Source organism: Podarcis raffonei, chromosome 13 (assembly GCF_027172205.1).
Source record: "Podarcis raffonei isolate rPodRaf1 chromosome 13, rPodRaf1.pri, whole genome shotgun sequence".
Lineage (NCBI taxonomy): Eukaryota > Metazoa > Chordata > Lepidosauria > Squamata > Lacertidae > Podarcis > Podarcis raffonei.
Window position 1 is genome coordinate 48,608,606 of NC_070614.1, and position 20,669 is coordinate 48,629,274.

The 20,669-nt window shown below is 42.8% G+C and overlaps 2 gene segments (V, D, J or C); both read left to right on the forward strand.

The window, feature by feature from the left end:
- Window positions 1-3,191: 3,191 nt before the first annotated feature.
- On the forward strand, window positions 3,192-20,512 carry LOC128400587 (immunoglobulin heavy constant mu-like). The segment is given in 5 exon segments: window positions 3,192-3,236; window positions 16,961-17,275; window positions 17,802-18,131; window positions 18,809-19,150; window positions 19,922-20,512. Coding segments are annotated over 5 exon segments (1,401 nt in total).
- The window catches only part of LOC128400585 (Ig mu chain C region membrane-bound form-like), a 42,983-nt gene continuing 26,029 nt past the window's right edge, over window positions 3,716-20,669 (forward strand). Inside the window, exon 1 of the C gene segment in view lies at window positions 3,716-3,773.

Genomic DNA, 20,669 nt, shown 5'->3' on the forward strand with positions numbered 1-20,669 from the left:
GTGTGTTGTGATTGTGACAGTAGTCCAGCATTTTGCTTTGAGTAGTGGCAAACCAGATGCCTTTGGGATTTCACAAGCAGCCCACAAAAGCAGGGAGCATTCAGCTTACTACCCACTTGTCAGATTATAACTGCCGTCAAACATGGAGGTTCTGTTTAGGCTTTTCTCCTTCAAGAATTTGTCTAATCAATTAAACTATTGCCAGTCACCATATACGTGGCATGGCAAAGGGCCAATTGACGAAAGACCTCTGGTCCAATGCCTCTCCTCAACTGGGTGGTTTCTGAGGAATTTCAGATTTCTCAAACATTGGGGTCAGAAATTTAAAATCTGAAAAATATAAAAAAAATGTAAAAGGGGGCATTATTATAGCAACACAAAAGCACTTTTTTACCATATTGCTTGAAGGATGTAGTAACACTTTTATTAGCGCAATTTATATGTGATGCAATAAGCCAATTATCAATGTAATTTGTATGTACTTTTGAACCACCTCTCAGAATAATGCATATATTGGGATTCAGGTGCAAATACGAATCTCCCAACTCAACACAAAACTATCAAAACTGGGCCGTTATCTAACAAAAAGGAGAAATCATTGCCTTCCTATCAGAAAGGAACAGAACAAATTATCTGTGGCGAGGAGAGGGCATATCGGAGCCTTCTTTTTAAAAAAATAAATACAAAGGAAGCATGATAGATTCTAGATAAAGTCTGTGGTCTGGCTCTTTTAAGCTGTATCCATATCAGACTATGCCCAGATGTTTCTTAGAGATGTTGGTTTTTTTAAAAAAATGTTTGTGGTTAATGGCAGGAAACTTTTTGCTGTACCATGCAATGGTGTTCTCTTCTGCTTTCTAAAGTAACTCCGCAATGATCATTTACTGATCGATCAAAGGTGCTCTCATTGAGCCTCTCCTTTACAGAGTTATGATCTGTGCTACCACAGTTATTGGCTCAGTGATACCTGCAGCTCTCATGTCCCCCCACCTGGATCCTTATTTATCTGCCAACTTCACACACACACAATCATTTCCCCTTTCTCTCTGTCACACTTTCCAAGAATTTCTTAGAGATTATTACCTAGAATCTTTGCGAAATGCCATTTCAATGCAAACAAGCCGTGTTTTTGACAAACTGCTGTATTAAGGAAATGCTGTTTGTTACATCAGCTAACAGGTAAATCAATCTAGATATAATTCTCTAACCACTGGTGCCAAGTACATTGTTAATTATATTTATCGACTCAAATCAGACTATCATGATAAAGACTGCCAAGATATTTTGACTAGCCAAGGAAGTCAGCCAACTAGGATTGGAGGGCTGGGGGAACTGGAGGCATGAAGGTAGTCAATCTGTGTGTTTCAAGAGATGGGGATTTTTGGTGTCCAAATGTTTTCTGAAACAGGTGGCCAAAGTTTTCATTTTCAGAGCAAATGGCAGCTTGGGGAGGAGGGTATTTTCCTCAGAAAAAGAGTATGGCCGCCAGAGAGAGGTGGAAAAACCATGGGAAGATCCGATCATGGATCTCCTGTTAGATTAGCTGATGTGCAACCTACAGAAAATTGTAGTAGCTGGTTGATCATCACTCTCCAGTCTCTTGAGCACCCACCCACAGCTTTTCCTCAGTTTCATGAAGGTTGCTCTAGAAAAGTATTTTAAGAGTTCCAAAGTACTCTGGTCAGCAATCTGAAAGGCTGGGCATCCTTACAACAGACATCGGTTTGCCAAGATGCACTATGTACAGTAGAATGCAATCCTGTGCACTTCTACTCAGAAGAAAGTCAGCAAGGCTTATTCTTGGCATGGTGTATATAGGATTGCAGCCTTGTTTTGGAGTTTTAAAGGTCCATCAAGATAATGCACATTATCTACTCTAAATAGCTCTGCCTTCATGGCGAGCTTCACCCACGAATTCAAACTAAGAAAACAGTATTTGCAGACATCCTGTTAGGAGTGATACAACTGTGCTACTATGATGCTTTTGATTACTGGGGACAAGGAACTGCAGTCACCGTTACTTCTGGTAAGACAAAAATCTTCCTTTTACTCTTTGCAACTTCACAGATTAACATAGGCTGCTTTTTTGCACACATAGACACAAAATTAGCCACAGCATCACAGAATGGGATGTACTGTAGCAACTTCCTAGGTCCTAAATTAGTGCTTATTTGCTGCTTTCATTGTTGCTATTGTTATGTGTTGGTGGAATATGGCTTAGATGCCACAGAACCCATATTTGGACAAGGGGCATTGATAAATAACTGTCAGAAAAATTACCGCCTGTTCCTCATGTGACGGGACACAGCTAGATCTGACCAGGGTCTTGAAGAAGCAGCCACTTGCACTAGTGAGTGCATTTTTGCACGTATTCCCGAGGGGAGAGATTTACTGTGTGGCTGGGGTGCTTTTGACAGCTGGGGACCAGGCACCCTGGTAACCGTCACATCAGGTAAGCCACTGCACATCAGTTCCACAGAATGTCTTGTTATTTTTTGAGAAGGCTTTGTACAAGTTTTCAGTTGCATGAATTTCATTGCAATTTTCACTGACTGCCACTGGCTTTGAAACTGCATGCTTTTAAGTCACTAAACAAAGGTTGAAATGTTATTTACTCATATAGTTCTTAAGATCTAGGTTGTTTTCCTAGGTTAGGGATGTTCATGTTGATCATCAGCTTAGCTGTCTGTCTTTCATTACTTTGTAATATAGAGAGAAGCTCAAACAGTCAAATACGGCCCAGGTTAATATTAAAAATTTGGACTTCTTTAGATAGAAAAGGGAGGAAAGATCCAAGGCATTTTGGAATAATCAGTGCTATGCCAATTATTAGGAAAAGGCTTCATAGTGTTCCCCACTTCTGCCATATATAGACTGAGATCGTAGTTTATGAGTAATAAATACCTGCCCAATATATTGGTGAGGCCAATAGACATTGCAATGGTCTAGAAAGGCTTTAAAATTTCCCGCCCAGCTGGAAAATCTTTCAGTGAATTCATTCCTGAAATTTCTTACTTGGTGGCAGTCTTCTTGAAGTTTTTGGAAGCGCTCTGCAGACAATTTTCAGGCCAAATTACTTCCATCTATAATGAAATAAAATATAAAAATTAAAGAGAGATTCTTGCGAAGGTATGACAGTTCCTAAGTGGTTTTTGTAGAGAGGAAGTACAAAACAACCCTAATGTGCTATCCGTTTTATTATTGGGGCCAAGGAACCATGGTGATCGTAACATCAGGTAAAAAGCTTTTCTTACTCTTACTCACTTATTTTGTAACCTTTTTTCCATTATCTCAGTATATCTGTGTCATATGAAATGCAATTGTTTTGAGACAGTGACAACTAAGGCCTTCTTCCAATGTTTCTTTGTGCAGAACTTCACCAAGACCCACACCCCAAAATTTGTTCAAACATTGCTTAAAATGTATGTCTGTTTCACTGCTGGGACATCTGTTTGGCTAACCATCTTTAAGAGATTTCTTTGAATACTTTTCTCACCAGTGAACTGCGCAAACATCTGACCATTTGTAAAACACTGCTAGTCTTCTACGTAGCTTAGTTTGAAATTAACCATAGGAAAGGTTGAAAACAGAGCTAGAAAATTGTTTTGAAGCCAAAATGTGTGGGTGGGGCATTTCTTCATTAGACCAAAATAGTGTTGCTAAAAGGTCCAAGCAGAATGAAGTTTCTGTGCCAAGTTGCTAGTTAGAACGATCTGTGTGCAACTGGTACTTTGATGTCTGGGGACCTGGAACGCAGCTGATTGTCACTTCAGGTAATATTTTTGTTATCTCTCAAATGTTTGAGGCAGATCACTGCCTCAGCAGATCACTTTCTGTCTGTTCTCTTAAATTCTGGAGAAATAGGTCGCCGTCAAACCCAATTTACTGTCAAAGGTTCATAAGGAATAGGAGTCAATTGTTTCATTTGTTTTCTTTCGAGAGCTACAATGCTTTTTTTTTAAAAGGAATAGAATTCTTTGTGAGATTCCATAGATAAATGCTGCAGTTCAGAACCTATTCAATGCAAGCTAGAGTATCTGATTCTTGTCAGCAGGGCTATGGCAGAATAGTTTGGAGTCTGGATTACAGCCTATCCTGGGCAAAATGTGAGAATTTCCATTTATTTATTAGGAGTGCCAATGAATTAAATTATTATAAGCATGTATAATTAATAGTTTTTAATTGAAAAGATGGCAGCCTAAGCCTCACATCTAAACATTCTTCCCTATGGGTAAATTCTCCAAAAGTCATTAGGACTTGTTCACAAATCAGTATATTGAGGGCCGCAACCACTGAGTGTGGGAATACCTTTAATCTTGAAAGCCCCCTAATTCCCTGTATAAACCGGGTGGGTGAACTTCTTGTCCATCTTAAGAAAGAGATCTAACCAGTGTGATGACATGAGATACTGGGGAACAGGGACCCAAGTCACTGTCACTACAGGTAAGAACAAAAAGCCCTTGTTATTTCTGTCTTTAGGAAAGCTGCATGGAATTTTTTTATTTTTCCATTACCAGGGTTGGTTCGTTCTTCTGTTGCTGTTTTCTGGGTTCTCTAAGCTCTAGGGAAAATATGTCTCATGCCCGTGGAAAGTCTTGCTTCTCTAGTGCCACAGCTTAATTCTATCTACAGTGCAAGCAAAAGTATTTAATCTTGATCTTTTTTTGAGTGCACTCAAGAAGAAATGAAATATAAGCATGACCGCTGTCTTAGCTTGATGAAAAAATCCTGTATATTGTTAGTATGCTGATCAGGCTGAACTTGGACCACTTAGTGGATAGCTAATATTCAATGAATTTTTTAGTTATTTTGACACCTGGGGCCCAGGAACCCTCGTCACGGTCTCAGCAGGTTAAGGGGGGAATATACTTTAGCAATTTCTATTTAGGATTTTGCACACCTCTCAGTGGAGAATTAAGTGCTGTGTTACTATGCTTACTTCACTCACTGGGGCCAAGGGACCCTAGTGACCGTCACTTCAGGTAAATCATACATATTCTTTCTTATTTCAATCTGTTTGATTGCAATGTTCATTCTTTAAAAGTTAAGGTTGTCCCCAAAGCCATAGATCCTTATACTGGATTATGCTTTGGATCAGACCTAACAATAGTTGTTTAGCTGTAACTAAAAATCTTCCATCGATTCCAGGAATACAAGATTTTAAAAAAAATAAATCATAGTCCCCTTACACTGAGCATTCAGTGGTGTATTTCAGTACAAACTTGACAAATATTTAAATGAGCCGATAAATCTAGATACACAGATGTCAGAGAGAATGTCAAATATTATTCCATTTAAAGTCTTGGCAACAGGAAAGTATTGTTTAGTTTTTGTTCGCACAACACTGGCAGGTTAATCAATGTGATTACTATGCTGCCTTTGATTATTGGGGTCCAGGGACCATGGTGATGGTATCTCCAGGTAAGGATTTTCTATTCCATGTTTCCCTTTGACTTAAGTAGCTATTATATTTTACAATAAGATCTTTACTGGGTTTTAAAAAAAATGTCCTAAATGCAAGGTGGAGTAGTAGGTGTTTTCTGTCTCTTTATGGCAAGAGAAAATTCAGTTTCAATTAAAACAGAAGGGAAATATAGTTGTGTAAATAAATATAATATATAATGGGAGGACAACATAGGAGATGTGACCTCTGGCATCTTGATCTTTGAGACCACTAGGTTTTTAGTCACTCAAGGCAGGAATTAGTATCACTGTGACTACTATGCTTTTGACATATGGGGACAAGGCACCCTGGTTACAGTGAGCAGTGGTAAGTTAAATTCAATGTTTTCCTTCCGTCTAGTTGTGTGTGATTTTTCTATCTTTTTTCCAAAGTGACTGTTGGGTATAAAAACAGCCTGGTACCTCAAACTGACTGCCTTTCTCAACCTAGTTATGCCCGAATAATCTCTTTAAACCAAAATAGATATCTTAATTATGCATCGGTCCAGCTCATGACCCAAACTAAGTTAATAACAAAACAGGTGCTTCAGAGAAATGCCTTCTAAAACTTAGAAATGTATATGTTTAAATTCCACAACCTTTTCTTTAAAACATCTTATGCCGGTTGGGTAACTACGGTAGTTTCGCATAACAAAAACAACAGAGAGTTCTCTGCAGGCTTAGAAATGAAAATTTACGGTGGCAAAAGCCACAAAGTCTAAAAAAGCTTTTGCGACTACAAAGCTTTCCTCTCTTTACAGTGCCGAGAAGCTCTTTGTTGTTTTTCTTAAAGTATTCAGTTGTCTTGAACAATCCAGATTTAATTATGTTCTGCATCTTAAGCCAATTAAAAGCCCCCATATTTATATTGAGTGTGCGTTAAAACTATCATTTAAGGGATAGTTTTGCGGGTTGCAAAGGACAGAAGCATTCCATATTAGGTTTTTGTGCATGGGATAGAAAGAGTTGGGGCACTGTGACTACTTCGACTACTGGGGACCAGGGACCATGGTCTATGTCACTTCAGGTATGATTTTAATTCATTTTCTCACCTGTATTCTTTAAATGCAGAGTTTGTTCCTATTTTTTAAGTCATGTCTTTGAAATGTTAGTCATTCCCGTTCTTTATGTTTTTGAAACTCAAGTGTTCCTGTTGTGGGGCATGTTCTGGGAATTGAGGGAGTCTTACAGGACTCCAGGGAAGTACAATTCAGTTTAATGAGACTGTTCCAGAGAAATAAGAATGTCTGGTCAAGTTCTGGAATGGATGGACCCTTGGTCTGGTCTGGAAAGATAATGCTTCTTTTCTTATATAAACTGCTATCTCAAACTCGCTTACTTAGAAAATATACCTTTCATTTAAATGTGTGGAATTTACTTCCAATATGTGTGTTTAGGATTGAGATTTAAAGTAGGCTTAGACTTTTTTCCCCTACCCATGTTCTGAAAAATCTTATACCGCAAAGTAAATCTTACAGGCTTGTCCTATGCATGTTTACTTGGATGTAAGTGCCACAGAATTCTATGTGTCTTACTACCAAGTAAGTGTACATAGAGCTGCCTACCCATTTGGAGTAATTGAGTAGACAAGATTATTCAGCAATTCAAAAACAGTCGATCGATCAATGAAAGTTTTTGCAGCCTCTCCCCATAAACATATTCCAATGTGACAACTGGTTTGATCACTGGGGACCAGGCACCTTCGTCACTGTTACAACAGGTAAAAATATTTATTTCTCTCATGTACTTCTTTGTAATGATCTTCCTTGTAAATACTGATTGCCTAAGGCAACTTTCTTTGGATTTATTGAGGTCTATTCTATTTCAGTGAGAATTTAATACGTTGTCACCCATATAGCTTGTAAACCAAAGACCAAAATTGCTCTGCCACAGTCTTTTCTCCATGCCTACAATTATATTTTTATCCTTTCCCTGAAAATGTTTTACTATGTTCGCTACACAATTGCAATAGTCTAGAAAGGTTGCGCTTGCTAAAAGACTGGGGAATATAGGAGAAGAAAGTTTGTTAGAATCAGAATCTGTTAGACTCCTTCTAAGAGATTACCAAAGAACTCAGCTGAGGGGACAGATTGTTAAATACAGTATCTCCAGACAATTGTGTTAATGTGTATACTACGGATTAGACTACTGGGGACCTGGGACCTTTGTCGCCGTTAGTTCAGGTAAATCAATATTTTTTTCTAATTCAGAACTAATTTCATTCATAACTGAGAAATTCATAATTTCTCTTTGGGTTGCTTGGTTTTGTCAATCTCCAGTGCATTTTGAAAGCCTTAAAGGAACTTAAAAGCTGCAATTATATGTGTCATGTAGGTTTAAGATGGGGGGGGCGATATTTGTACCTTGGTAGTGTCTAATTCTATTCCTTACTGATCAAAAGTTTAAATGGACAAATAGAACTGCATTCTTATAACAAATGCATAATTTAGAAATCTGTCTATCCACTCTTTCTCAGTAGTTCCCTCCCGTTTGTTTATTCTTTATTTTGTTCATTTTTTTCTGTCTACCCTTGAGTCGGTCAGGATTCATCCCATCTTATTACTCTCTATCTATCTATCTTTCAATCAAGCATAATACTAGGTTGCAGTTATAGACAAGTCCTGCGACACATTAAAGAGTAAATAAGTGTTGCGGAATGAATTTCAGAGGGAAAATCCTACTTTGCCAGATCAATAAAGTCCTTGTGTGCATCAGGTGAAGTAGTTTCTCTCCTAAAATTCACTTCACAACAAACTTAAGACATCTTTAATATGCCACTGTTATTTCTTTATCTGCCTCCCTTTATTCTCTCTAAATTAAACTGTTACCAACCTGTGGGTTCTGCTTAGCTTTTCTCAGTGGTGAGGGCAAGGTACTTTTAACATGCTTAGAGACTTACTAGTCGTTTGTTTGTTTGTTTGTTTGTTTGTTTGTTTAACTAATTCTGAGGCTGAATTCTGCAATTGAATTTATGTTTCTTTGGCTCCCGGCTCAGATTAAGCCTTTGAGCAAATTGCATCTTACTCCTGATGCTCATGCACTGTGAAATTAATGGGAGTGCTAATTAATATGCATCAGAATCTAAAATAATTAGCTCAATCAAGAAAAGATTTTGAAGGGTTGGATCTATTCTTTTCTTTTTTTGTGAAAAGAAAATGGCCGATTACTAAACAGGAACATTGGTGGGGGGGGCAGATTAAGACAACAGGTGGCCAAAGATTCGTTTCTCTGTTTTGATTTATTTTAAGACCTTGCGTTCCATTTCATAGAGTTTCTAGCACCCACAGTGGTTTCACATGGTGGAAAATAGCCTGAATGTTTCGAAAACAACAGAATAACACCTGTCTTTGAAAGATCTCTGTTTTCCCCCCACCAAAAAAACCAGATTTAGCATTTTTTGGTTTAAAGAAAAAAGATGAATGTCTGTTCCGTAAGCAATTGGTTCTGGACTCTAGAAGTTTGTGAATCTTTTTCGTGTAGAAATCATACATTTAAATGGTAAGGAAAAAATACTTTATTCCTCTTTTTTCAACATTTTATTTGATTATTATTATTTTACTACAATTTAGAATATGTCAACATTTATTAACAATTTACATGAAAATATATTGGGATATTTTAATAGTGTTCTCTTCTGTTGCTTATTTTTGTGAAATAATGAGACACAGATTTGAAGAGTGAATGAATTTGTGGCAGAAAATTATAATTTATTGTTGTTTTTTGGTTTTTCTGAGTAACTTTTATGGGTTTTTCTGCTTTAAACTGGATTTGTTTTGTCCTATGCAGTCAGGGTTTTGAGATAGTTTATCTCTGTAGAGTATATTTCTGCTTTTGATTGAAACTTCCACCTCTCTTTATAGTTGTTTTAATTTGATTGATTGATTCAGATAAGTGATAGACTTAACTGGAATTTTGGCTGACAAATGGAATTATTTTTTAATTATCAGAGTTTATATCAAGCTAACTCAGGAAAGCTTACAGTAACAAACCACTGCTAGACTATTAATTTATTTAACAGTGAATAATCACGTAGGGATTTTCCCACATCTTTAACTGGCATGATTTCTAAATTTGTAATATGAGGATCAATACAAGGCTTTACTGGGGTGTATTTAACAGTAGTTTTCCCAGCTGATTGGGATGTTCGGCATCCTATGCTCAGTGAGGTGGTATCCAACCTTTTACCCAACGTACTACTAGTTCTGGAGTACCTGGGTGGTCAACTGGACCCACCCAGCTTCCCCAAAGCTTGAAAAGAAGCAAGCCTTATTGTTCATCATTTTGGGAGCCTAGGATGGAGCATCCTTGATTACAGATGCTCAGCAGGGACTGGGAGGCATGTCTTCCATGCCTCTAGCAGGTTTAGATCTAGATCTACAGGACCAATAGCCAGAACATGAAGAACAACAGGAACATCTCTAAAGGCCAGTGCTCAACGGTGGTGGGGAGAGCCGATTGGCTTCCTGCTCAGTTGAGACTTTGAGAGTAATGGAGGAAAGCAGGTGGCCAGCCCGAAGCTTTTCTGATGCCTGCTGCTCAGTCAGCAGGCATCAAATCTTTCAGATCCATAGCAGCCCTAGCTGGGGCAGGGCAGCAAGGAGTATCTCTTTGAGGCTCAGTACCTAGCTAGGGAAGAGTTTCAGACTCAGATGCAGCTTTGGGAGCGATGGAGGGGATCACCCTTAGCTTATCCAAGTTGGTATACTGAGCTGGAATGCATGCAAGCCTTTCGGATCTCTAGCAGCTATAGCCGGAGGTTGAGGGGCAACCTGAACCTCGCTGAAGCCAAGAGCTCAGCCAGGCAAAGCTGGAGGGATCTCTGCTGAGCTGTGGCTTTGGTAGCAAGGCAAGGGGGGTGTTATGGCACCCTCCTAGCTTCTCCAAAGCCCATCACTGAATTGGGAAGCATACAAGCCTCGCAGAGCTCCAACAGTTTTGATCCCTATAATAGCTACATCTTGGGCAGGGAGGGCAACCTAAACCCCAGAACTTAGCTAGGGAAACGCTGGGTAGCTCTGTGACCAGCAGCAGCTTGGAACACATCAGGGAAAGCACCAGCAGCCCCCTAGCTTCTCTGATGACCACCACTCAGCTAGGAGCTACGAAATGTTTTCAGAGCTATAGCAGCTACAGCTGGGGCAAGGAGGGCAACCTAGCTGGTGCCCTTAGCCAGGCACCAGCTGGATGGCTTGGTGCTCAGCTGTGTCTCTGAGAACACTGCAGCAGCCTCCTAGCTTATCTGAAGCCCACCGAGCGAGTAGGAGCTAGGAAGCCTTTCCAGAGCTATAGCAGCTAAAGCTAGGGCTGGGACAGCAGCCTTGAGCCCAGTGCACAAACAGGGAAGAACTGGACAGTACCTCTGAGAATGGTGGGAACGTTCCAGCAAAACCGCTAGCTTCTCTGAAGCCCACCACTTGGCTAGGAGCTAGAAAATGTTTTCAGAGCTACGGTAGCTGCAGTTGAGGTTGGGAGGGCAACCTAAAGCCCACTGTTTAGCCAGGGAAGGGCAGGATAGCTCTGTGCTGAGCTGTAGCTCTTGAGAATGATAGGAAGGTTCCAGCAGCTCCCTAGCTTCTCTGAAGCCCACTGTTTAGCTAGGAGCTAGGAATGTTTCAGGGCTATAGCAGCTACTGCTGGGGCAGAGAGGGCAACTGAAAGCTAACTGCTTAGCCGGGGCAGGGCTGGGTGTCTCAGTACTGTGCTGTTGCTCTGGAGAATGGTAGGGAAGGTTCCAGCAGCTCCCTCGGTCTTCCACAGCTCAGCTAGGAACTAGGATATCTTTTCAGAGCTATAGCAGCTAAAGCTTGGGCTGGGACAGCAGCCTTGAGCCCAGTGCACGGCCAGGGAAGAGGTGGACAGTACCTCTGAGAATGGTGGGAATGTTCCAGCAAAACCCCTAGCTTATCTGAAGCGCACCGCTCAGCTAGGAGCTAGAAAATGTTTTCAGAGCTATGGCAGCTACAGCTAGGCCAGGGAGGGCAACCTAAAGCCCACTGCTTAGCCACGGCAGGGCTGGGTGTCTAAGGGCTGGGACAGCAGCCTTGAGCCCAGTGCACGGCCAGGGAAGAGCTGGACAGTACCTCTGAGAATGGTGGGAATGTTCCAGCAAAACCCCTAGCTTATCTGAGCTCAGCTCAGCTCAGCTCAGCTAGGAGCTAGAAAAATGTTTTCAGAGCTATGGCAGCTACAGCTAGGGCAGGGAGGGCAACCTAAAGCCCACTGCTTAGCCAGGGAAGGGCGGGATAGCTCTGTGCAGAGCTGTAGCTCTTCATAATGATGGGAAAGGTTCCACCAGCTCCCTAGCTTCTCTGAGGAGCTTGGAATCTTTCAGGGCTATAGCAGCCACTGCTGGGGCAGAGAGGGCAACCAAAAGCCCGCTGCTTAGCCAGGGCAGGGCTGGGTGTCTCAGTACTGTGCTGTTGCTCTTGAGAATGATAGGGAAGGTTCCAGCAGCTCCCTCGGTCATCCACAGCTCAGCTAGGAACTAGGAATCTTTTCAGAGCTATACCAGCTAAAGCTTGGGCTGGGAGAGCAGCCTTGAGCCCAGTGCATGGCCAGGAAAGAGCTGGGCAGCTCAGTGCTGAGCTGCAGCTCCGAGAATGATGGGAACATTCCAGCTACCACCCTAGCTTATCTGAAGCACACCGCTCGGCTAGGAGCTGGTTAATATCTTCAGAGCTATAGCAGCTACGGCTGTGGCAGGGAGGGCAACCTGAAGCCCAGCACTCGGTTGAGGAACAGCTCAACGGCTCTGTGCTCAGCTACGGCTTCCAAAACGGCAGGGAAAGCACCGGCAGTTGCTTAGCTTATCTGAAGCCAACCGCTTGGCTAGGAGCTAGGAAATATTTTTGGAGCTGTAGCAGTTACAGATGAGGCTAGAAGGGCAAACTAAAGCCCAGTACTCAGTTGCAGAAGAGCTGGATGGCTTGGTGTTCAACTGTGTCTCTGGGAATGGTGGGCAAAGCACCAGCAGCAGTCCCCTAGTTTTTCTGAAGCCCACTGCCTAGCTAGGAGCGAGGAAATTTTAACAGAGCTACAGCAGTGACAACTGGGGCCACCACTTAGCCAGGGCCGGGCTGGGTGGCTCAGGACTCTGCTGGGACTCTTGAGAATGATAGGGAAGGTTCCAGCAACTCCCGAGGTCATCCAAAGCTGTAGCTGGGTTGGGGATGTAACTGGAGTCTCTCAGTGCTTTGCTGGGTAAGAGCTGGGCAGTTTCGCCCCTCAGCTCTGGCTTTGGAAATAATGGGGGAAGCTCCTGGTAGCTGACTAATGTCTCTGAAGCCTAAGACTCATCTGAGATGAATGTAAGCCTCTCCTGCCTCCGGCAGCTGTAGCTAAGCTGGAGGAGCAGCCAGATTCTCTCTATAGCCAAATGCTCAGCTAGGAGAAAGCTCCATTGTTCCCCATAGATTTCTGGGCTTGGGAACTATGTGGGAAACTCTCGAGACCCACTGGCTTGCATTGAAGCCCAGCACTGAGCTGGGATCCATGCAAACCGTGTCTCAAATCTGTTTCAGTTTTAGACTGATAGCAGCTGAACCTAGGGCAGGGAGACCAGCCAGCCAAAGCCTGAAGTCCAGTGTTCTGCTGAGAAAGAGCTGGATGGCTCCCAGCTTTCAGAATGATTGTGGCAGGGGATCTGGCAACCGCCTAGCTCCCTTGACTGCTCCTCTGGGGGACTTGCAAACTTTTCAGATCAATGGCAGCCAGAGATGAGGACCAAGGAGCAAACCAAGGTCTCTCTGAAGCCCAGCGCTGAGCTGAGAGAGAGCTGTGCGTTTTCCTGCTGACATACAGCTTTGGAAATAGTGTCAAAAAGCCCCTAGCTTTTTCTTATGCAAGCTTTTCCAATCCATAGCAGCAATAGCAAGGACAGAGGGAAAAGTGAGAGTCTCTCTGAAGCCGATGGCTCAACTGGGGAACAGCTTGGAGGGCTTGCTGATCAGCTCTGGCTCTGAGAATGATGGGGGAAGCTTTCGGAAGCCCCTTAGGTTGTTGGAAAGAGAACTACTGGTACATGCAAGCATGGAGATCTATAGCAGTTCTAGCTGAGTTGGAGGAGTACCCAGAGTCTTTCTGAAGCTGAGTGCTCAGCTGAGGAAAAACTGGATGGCTGATGGGCAAAGCTCCAGCTTCTCTGAAGCTCAACGCTCAGCCCTGAGATAAGAAATATTTCCAGTGCTATAGCAGCTGGAGTTGGGACAGAGAGGCAGCTGGGCTCTCTCTGGAGCCCAGGGCTTAGCTAGGCAAGAGCTGAGTGGGTTTGCCTTCATTTCTGGCTTCTGTGATGGGGGCAATTTTTGGCATTCCCTAATTTCGTGGAAGCCCAGCGTTGAGCTGTGATGCAGGTAAGCTTCTCAGATTTCCAGCAGCTATAGCTATGGTGCAGGATCAAAATGATGGGGAAAGCACCAGCAGCCCCCTTGCTTCTCCAAAGCCCACCTCTCACCTAGGAGGTGAGTTTTTCAGAGCTATATAAGAGGGTTGGAAATGCAACAGGGATTTCTACGAAGCTTGATTCTCAGCTAGGAGCCTTGCAAACCTCCGAGATCAGCACTGGCTTGGGGAGGGCTGGCTCCTTCACCCTGTCCTCCCCGAGTGCATATACTCAGCTGAAAGAATTGCATGGTTCCCTGTTGAGAGCTGTGTGGCACAAGCTTTGAGAAGGCTGGAAAAAGCAACTGTGTCCCCAGCCTAGCCACCCTGAAGCTTAACACTTAACCAGGAGGCTGAAAGCTTGCTAACTCAGAAGCAGATTTGAGACAAGCTGAGGAGAGCAAATAATTTCTCCCAGCTGTTTTAAGAACCTCATACACGAGCCCATGGAAAGAGCCGTAGTTCAAGGGATGGCACAAATCCTGGAGAGTTGCTGCCAGGCAATGCGGACAGTACTGTGCTAGATGGACCCAATGGTCTGACTCGGTATAATTCAGCCTCCTATGTTCAATAGGGGCTGGGAACTTCAGTTTAGTCCAGGTTTTAGAAAGGCTTTGAGGTAAGCAATTTGTCTCCACCTCGCCCACCTCTGCCTGCCTCCCTAAAACCTGGCACTCCATTTGAAGGTATTCAATCCACACAGCTCAGCCGTGTCTTTGAGAAACATGGAAGGAGCCGCTCAGCCTCATCCCCAAGTGATTGCAAGCATCAGGAGCCAGGTGGGGGACATTTGAGAGGCATATCTCAGCACCATTTGTGGGGAGGTTAGTGGCTCAGCCAGCTTCCTCCTGGCTCTCCCATGCCCAGCTCTGGGTAGGAAGACATGCAAGTCTCTCCATTCTACAGTGGTACCTCAGATTAAGTACTTAATTCGTTCCAGAGGTCTGTACTTAACCTGAAGCACCACTTTAGCTAATGGGGCCTCCTGCTGCCGCCGTGCCTCTGGAGCCCGATTTCTGTTCTCATCCTGAAGCAAAGTTCTTAACTTGAAGCACTATTTCTGTGTTAGCGGAGTCTGTAACCTGAAGCGTATGTAACCTGAAGCGTCTGTAACCTGATGTACCACTGTATACTGCTTAGGATAGCTGGCGGGGGAGGGAAAGGTACCTCCTTTCCAGTGTCCACAAACCTGCAAATCTCCCAGCCCAACATAGTTTTTGCAACTCCTTTGGTTTGCCAGTACTAGCACAAGACTAGCTGGAAAATTATAAGCTTCATAATGTGCAATCAAGACAGCTACTGAACCAGCCATGGATGACCCATGTTGCATCCTGGGCAGCTTCAGACTTGAGATTGCATTAGATACAGTTATTGTATTGGAACAGAGTTCAGGTCTCTCTCATTCAGCATAGCTGTACTCGATTGTATATCACTTGTTTTATTTGGGCACCGTTGCCGCCATTTCAACAGACCAGAGTAGCTGCACCCTTAACAGCAGTCTGATACGCTGACATCCCTGCTGTGACAAAGGTCACCTGCTGATTTCCGCACATCAAGTTGCTGCTAAAGGCACAGGAGAAGAGCAGAGCAGTTTTCCTGGTCAGTTGGCAACCATAACTATGTATGTGTTTTAGTCTCACAGATTCTAATTGCCGAATGAAGAAACAGGTCAGGGTGCCTATGGCTGCTGCTCTGCCCTTCGTTTGTGCAGAGCAAAAAGCTACGACAACCCATCTGAAATAGTTCCGAGTTTAGCCAGGGAATAATCACTATTTAACCATTGCTTTGTGCTTTATATGGGGGGGTGCTCATTGGTGTCAGAAATATTAACCTGCAACACAGTGCAGATTCCCTTTGATGGTTTAAAAGGGGTCAAGGGCTTACTGCATTAGATATAGCTAAGGAGATTCATGGTGTCAATAAATGTAGTACAATGAAAGATGTCATATTTCTGTTGAATTAGCTTTCTTTGAAGTGATTGAGTTTCCTTTTACAAAAATCATTTTGATTCTTTTGCTGGTTATGCTGTTCTGGTATGGAAGGGTACTGTATAACATAGCAGTGTTGAACGGTAATCAGAATATGAAATGGCTCGTGATTTTGCAAGAAAGTCTGTGTGCTCCTCGAAATCTTGAAATCTTCATTCTATTTTACCGCACCTGACATTGCCCACTTTTTTTAAAATGTGACCATTTCAGAGGGTGCAGCTGACTCTCTAGAAGTGTTGTAATGAAGCAAATACTGTACAACAGAATAAGCCAGATGTGAACTCCACAGAAAGCAAAACAAACAGCCTCACAATGTTTCTACTCCAGTTGCATTCTCCTCGCTGCCAGCTCATTTCTGCTTAGATTTTATATGCTCTTACTTTTATATGCACTTATACGACCCATTATATTCAGTGGGACTTACCTTTGAGTAGACAAGGATAGGGTTGTGCTTTATGGTTGTTATAAAAATGGTTCCTAGCATGGACCTCTGGATAATGGACATAATGAAACAGCTTTTCTGGTGGTTCTTGCTCCTTCACTGAGAGTAAATAGCCTTTCTGATGGTTATTATAGAGAAGCATGACCAACATTTCTTTTCAGAGCTTTGGCCAGTGGTGATGAAAGGGGAATATTAGGCAGTGTGTTTCTCCAGCTGATGCTATTCAGTAACAATGCTGTACATATTTATACACTTTCTCCAGGTGCTGTATGTTCATTAACTGTGCAATTCTTACAACAATATTGTTTCTGAAGTGGTCCAGAGTGATGAGGCTAAGGTCATGTATGTCTGGACTGACTAGACTCCCAAGTTCATAGCTCAGGTTCTTAAACACCCTACACTAGCTATAAGTTATGGCTGAGAACTAGGAGAAAGGGAATTCTGCTTACAAAGAGAAGGAGGGAGAAGACTGGGTATATTTCATGCAGAATGGGATTAAACACAAATACATCCAAAATGTTGATTTTGTGTTGAAAATCACCTCAACAATACAACCATCCATCCAATAACACACATATACTCATGTTTGATACCCTTGTCTCTCTTTCCCAACAATGCAACGGTTCACTTCCTCTCAGTTAGTTAACCCCAGCTGAACTTTTAACACCTTCCAAAAACCCTCCATCCTTCTGCTTTTCTTCTCTCTCAGTTCCCTCAGCTGCCCCATCTCTTTTCCCTCTCATTGCTTCTCCTGGGAGCGAGGGCAGTGAAAAGGTCACCATCGGGTGCTTGGCCAAGAATTTCCTTCCTGACTCGGTCACTTTCTCCTGGAACAATAAGAACAATGTCAGCGACAGTACAATCACGTCCAAGAAGTTTCCTTCAGTACTCGGCTCCAGTGGGACTTACACCGCAAGTTCCCAGGCACTTGTCCCATCTGCTGATTGGACAAATTATGATCCATTTTACTGCAAGGCTGACCACCCTTCTGGAAACGCAGTGATACGAGTGATCCGTGGCTGCGGTAAGTGAATGTATTTGTCTCGTCTTGTTCAACATATCCAACATAACAACACAGGCCGTCTTCAAAAGATTAGACACAAGTAGTCAGAGGCTGTCTATTGTGGCACATACTTTCAGAGGTGCTGATATGTTTCTAAAAGAGGAGATCAAAGCTGCATCCTCTGTCCTAGCTGAGTAGGATATGCCTCACTTGTAGCATGGGAAATGTGCTCTGCACATGCCCAGCAGTGCACATTCGTTCCATTTGCTCCAGTGCTGTGATGTGACTCTGAAGGCTCAGCCCAGCTTAGCCTTGACTCAAATGAAACCCTGCTTCCCATTGAGTCAAAAGAATGCAAACATGTTTCTCCAGTGTGCATCACAATACAGCTAGAAGACAATCATGTGAACATGTATTCCTAAATACAGCTGAATATACACGTATATGTAACTCCAGTCCTTACACATTTACATTTTTTCTGTTGAGAGTGTTGTACCCACCTGCCATAATTCATTCTTTCTTGCAATTCCCCCTCTTTCTCGAGTAGAAACGTCACCCGAACTGCCAAAACCTGAGATGTCTGTACGTGCACCACCCATTCAAGCCTTTTTCGGCAGTTACCTGAATGCCACCATCACCTGCAGCGTAGTTAACCTTCCCTCCAGCAAGTACACACTTCAGTGGCTGAAGAAGGGACAGGTACTTGACTCTGACTTCACCACCACCCAGCCAATCCGAGAGGGCAGTGGTTACAGCATAAAGAGTGAACTCATAGTCACCAAGAGAGACTGGCTCAGTGACATTACCTTCTCTTGTGTGGTGAATGGCAAGGACTTCAATGACACACTCAAGATCAACAGGAACTCTTTTTGTCAAGGTGAGCTTCACTGTTCTTTTATGAGAAATCTGACCATTCAGAATAAGAATAATCTATCTCCAGTCCCAGTTCCACTGCTCAATGCAACCCTATTTAAAAAAACCAAAAAACCTGCATCCTTCAGCATATACCCGGAATGATTAGGAGGGGAGAGAAACAATAATTTCGATGTTGGGTGAGATCTCAGTTCATCCATATTCTGATATCAATGTATGAAATATTCTCCTCTATGCTAAAGACCCATGTTGATATTGTTCTACAAATGTAAAATCTCCTAGCTCAAATTTGCTATTTAAAAGGGTCGTGCCATAATTCTGAAAGCCCTATCCTGTAGCTTTTCTCAAAAGATTCTCAGCTTTGGTGGGTCTCCAAAGTAATGAAGTCCATCTTGTGGAACACACAAGAGCTCATTTCTACAAGTTCTTTCCTGCAGAACATAGTACACAGGTAGTGAGAGGAAATTCCCAGTTGATCTTAGGGTCAAGCCACACATTATATATAGCCAGTATTCAGCAAAGGTTAAGAGAATCTGATTTGGGCATGAGGAAGGAGACTTTGAAGTAAGTTGGGTGTTTAAAGCATTGATTGCCAACAGTGTATGGAACACTGGTGTGTTCTGTTGACTTAATTACTGTGGAACCAAACCTTGTTCTCACTTATCTCATGTCATTCTTCAGGTGACATTTCTTGTAACGAGGATGTCCGTGTGGAAGCAATCCCACCATCCTTCGCTGACATCTTCCAGACCAAGTTAGCCAAGCTGACCTGCAGAATTTCAAACGTACCCCTTGAACAGGATCTTTCGGCACTGAATGTTACCTGGACAAAAGAATCTGACCAAACACTACTGAGGACCGAACTTGGAAAGCCAGAAGATCAGGCTAATGGGCTTGCTTACATTGATGCTACAGCCACCGTGTGCGCCACAGAGTGGGACAGCAATGAAATGTTCACGTGCAAAGTTAATTTCCCAGGCTTACTTCCTGAACCTATTGACAAAAATTTAAAAAAGGTTAATGGTAGGTACCTGTTTTACTTCATCCCATGGAAAGATTACGCATTAGCGTTGTGTGTTTTCACAGATCCCTAGATCTGTCATGCTCCTCATCCGCCCTCAGAATAGTTGCCACCTGAAGAGAAATTTGGTAGAAAGTCAGCGGCCTTCAAAAAAACTCCTTCAGCGTATTCAATGATGCCCTTACTTCAGTAGCTGCTGGAGCCTATGAGCTCCTATTAGGGTATCCCAGTGGACACTTTCCTTACTTATTATTTTGACAGCTGCTTTTGGAACTCTTACCGTTATGAACCATTGAACTAGGCCAACCTGAGTGACTACGACTTGATGAAGGCCACGTAGCGAACTTTAGTCCACACTCCTCTGCTGTCAGATGGAACCTGTATTCTCACCTTGCTCTAGTGCAAGGTGTCCTACTCTAGTATCAGCAGTGTCAATCTTCTTAGCATTGCCTCCTATACTTTAGGGAGAACCATGTGATCCAGCTGTTCAGTAAAAACTAGGTCCATTTCTGGTCCATAAACGGCTGTTGCATCAAAACTAGGACTTGATCCATTTTGCTGCCTCGCCAATCTGACTTGCCCAGTTCCCTTTTTGAAAGGCTTCACTCTGGTACTTAAAGTGCCTTGTCTCTCTCAAAACAGCCAAGCCTATATATCTGAGAGGCCAAAGGTTAAGTCAGGTCTCATGAAACAAAATGAATTGTGGGTAAAAATGATAAGGAATGCACATTTGATTGTCTCTTCATTCCTTTTCTTCTTTTTTCACCTTCCAGATGGCCCCCAATCTATCCCAGCCGTCTATGTCCTTCCCCCTACCTCAGAAGAACTAGCTCTGCGAGAAACAGCCACCCTCACTTGCCTAGTGAAAGGTTTCTCCCCCAAAGGTATCTTTCTGCAGTGGCTCCACAACGATCAGCCAGTGAATTCTGCAGATTTCTACGTCAGTGAACCCAAAGAAGAGCCCAAGACACAAGAAAAGTTCTTCGTCTATAGCATGTTGTACATCAGTGAAAGTGACTGGAGTCATGGAGACCGTTACACTTGTGTCGTGGGACATGAGGCGCTGCCCATGAACAGCACTCAGAAGACCGTGGACAAGAACACGGGTAAACCAACTGTTGTCAACGTCTCCCTAGTGCTCTCCGATACAGCCACAACTTGCAACTAAACACCATGATAGTTTCTCTCATGCATCCTCCATGCTCCCATTACCACCAGAATCTGTTTCCTCCTTGTGCCTCTTCCTGCTTCATTATTGATTCTTCAAGTGAAAATTGGGGTTTGATTCTAAGGAAAGATGTGTCTCAAATGTTAAAATGTTAACTGACCACATCTTTTGGAAGAAATAAATAGTTTGCAATAAAGTATTGATTTTTTTCAAACAATGAAAGAAAACCTGGCTTCTTGTGGGAAATGTTGATATGACAGTTAATATTAACCTTCAGTTGCGCAAGCATGGAATGAGACACCTAACTCCCATTTGAATACAATGGGAAATAAAGCTTCTCTGGAAATTCCACC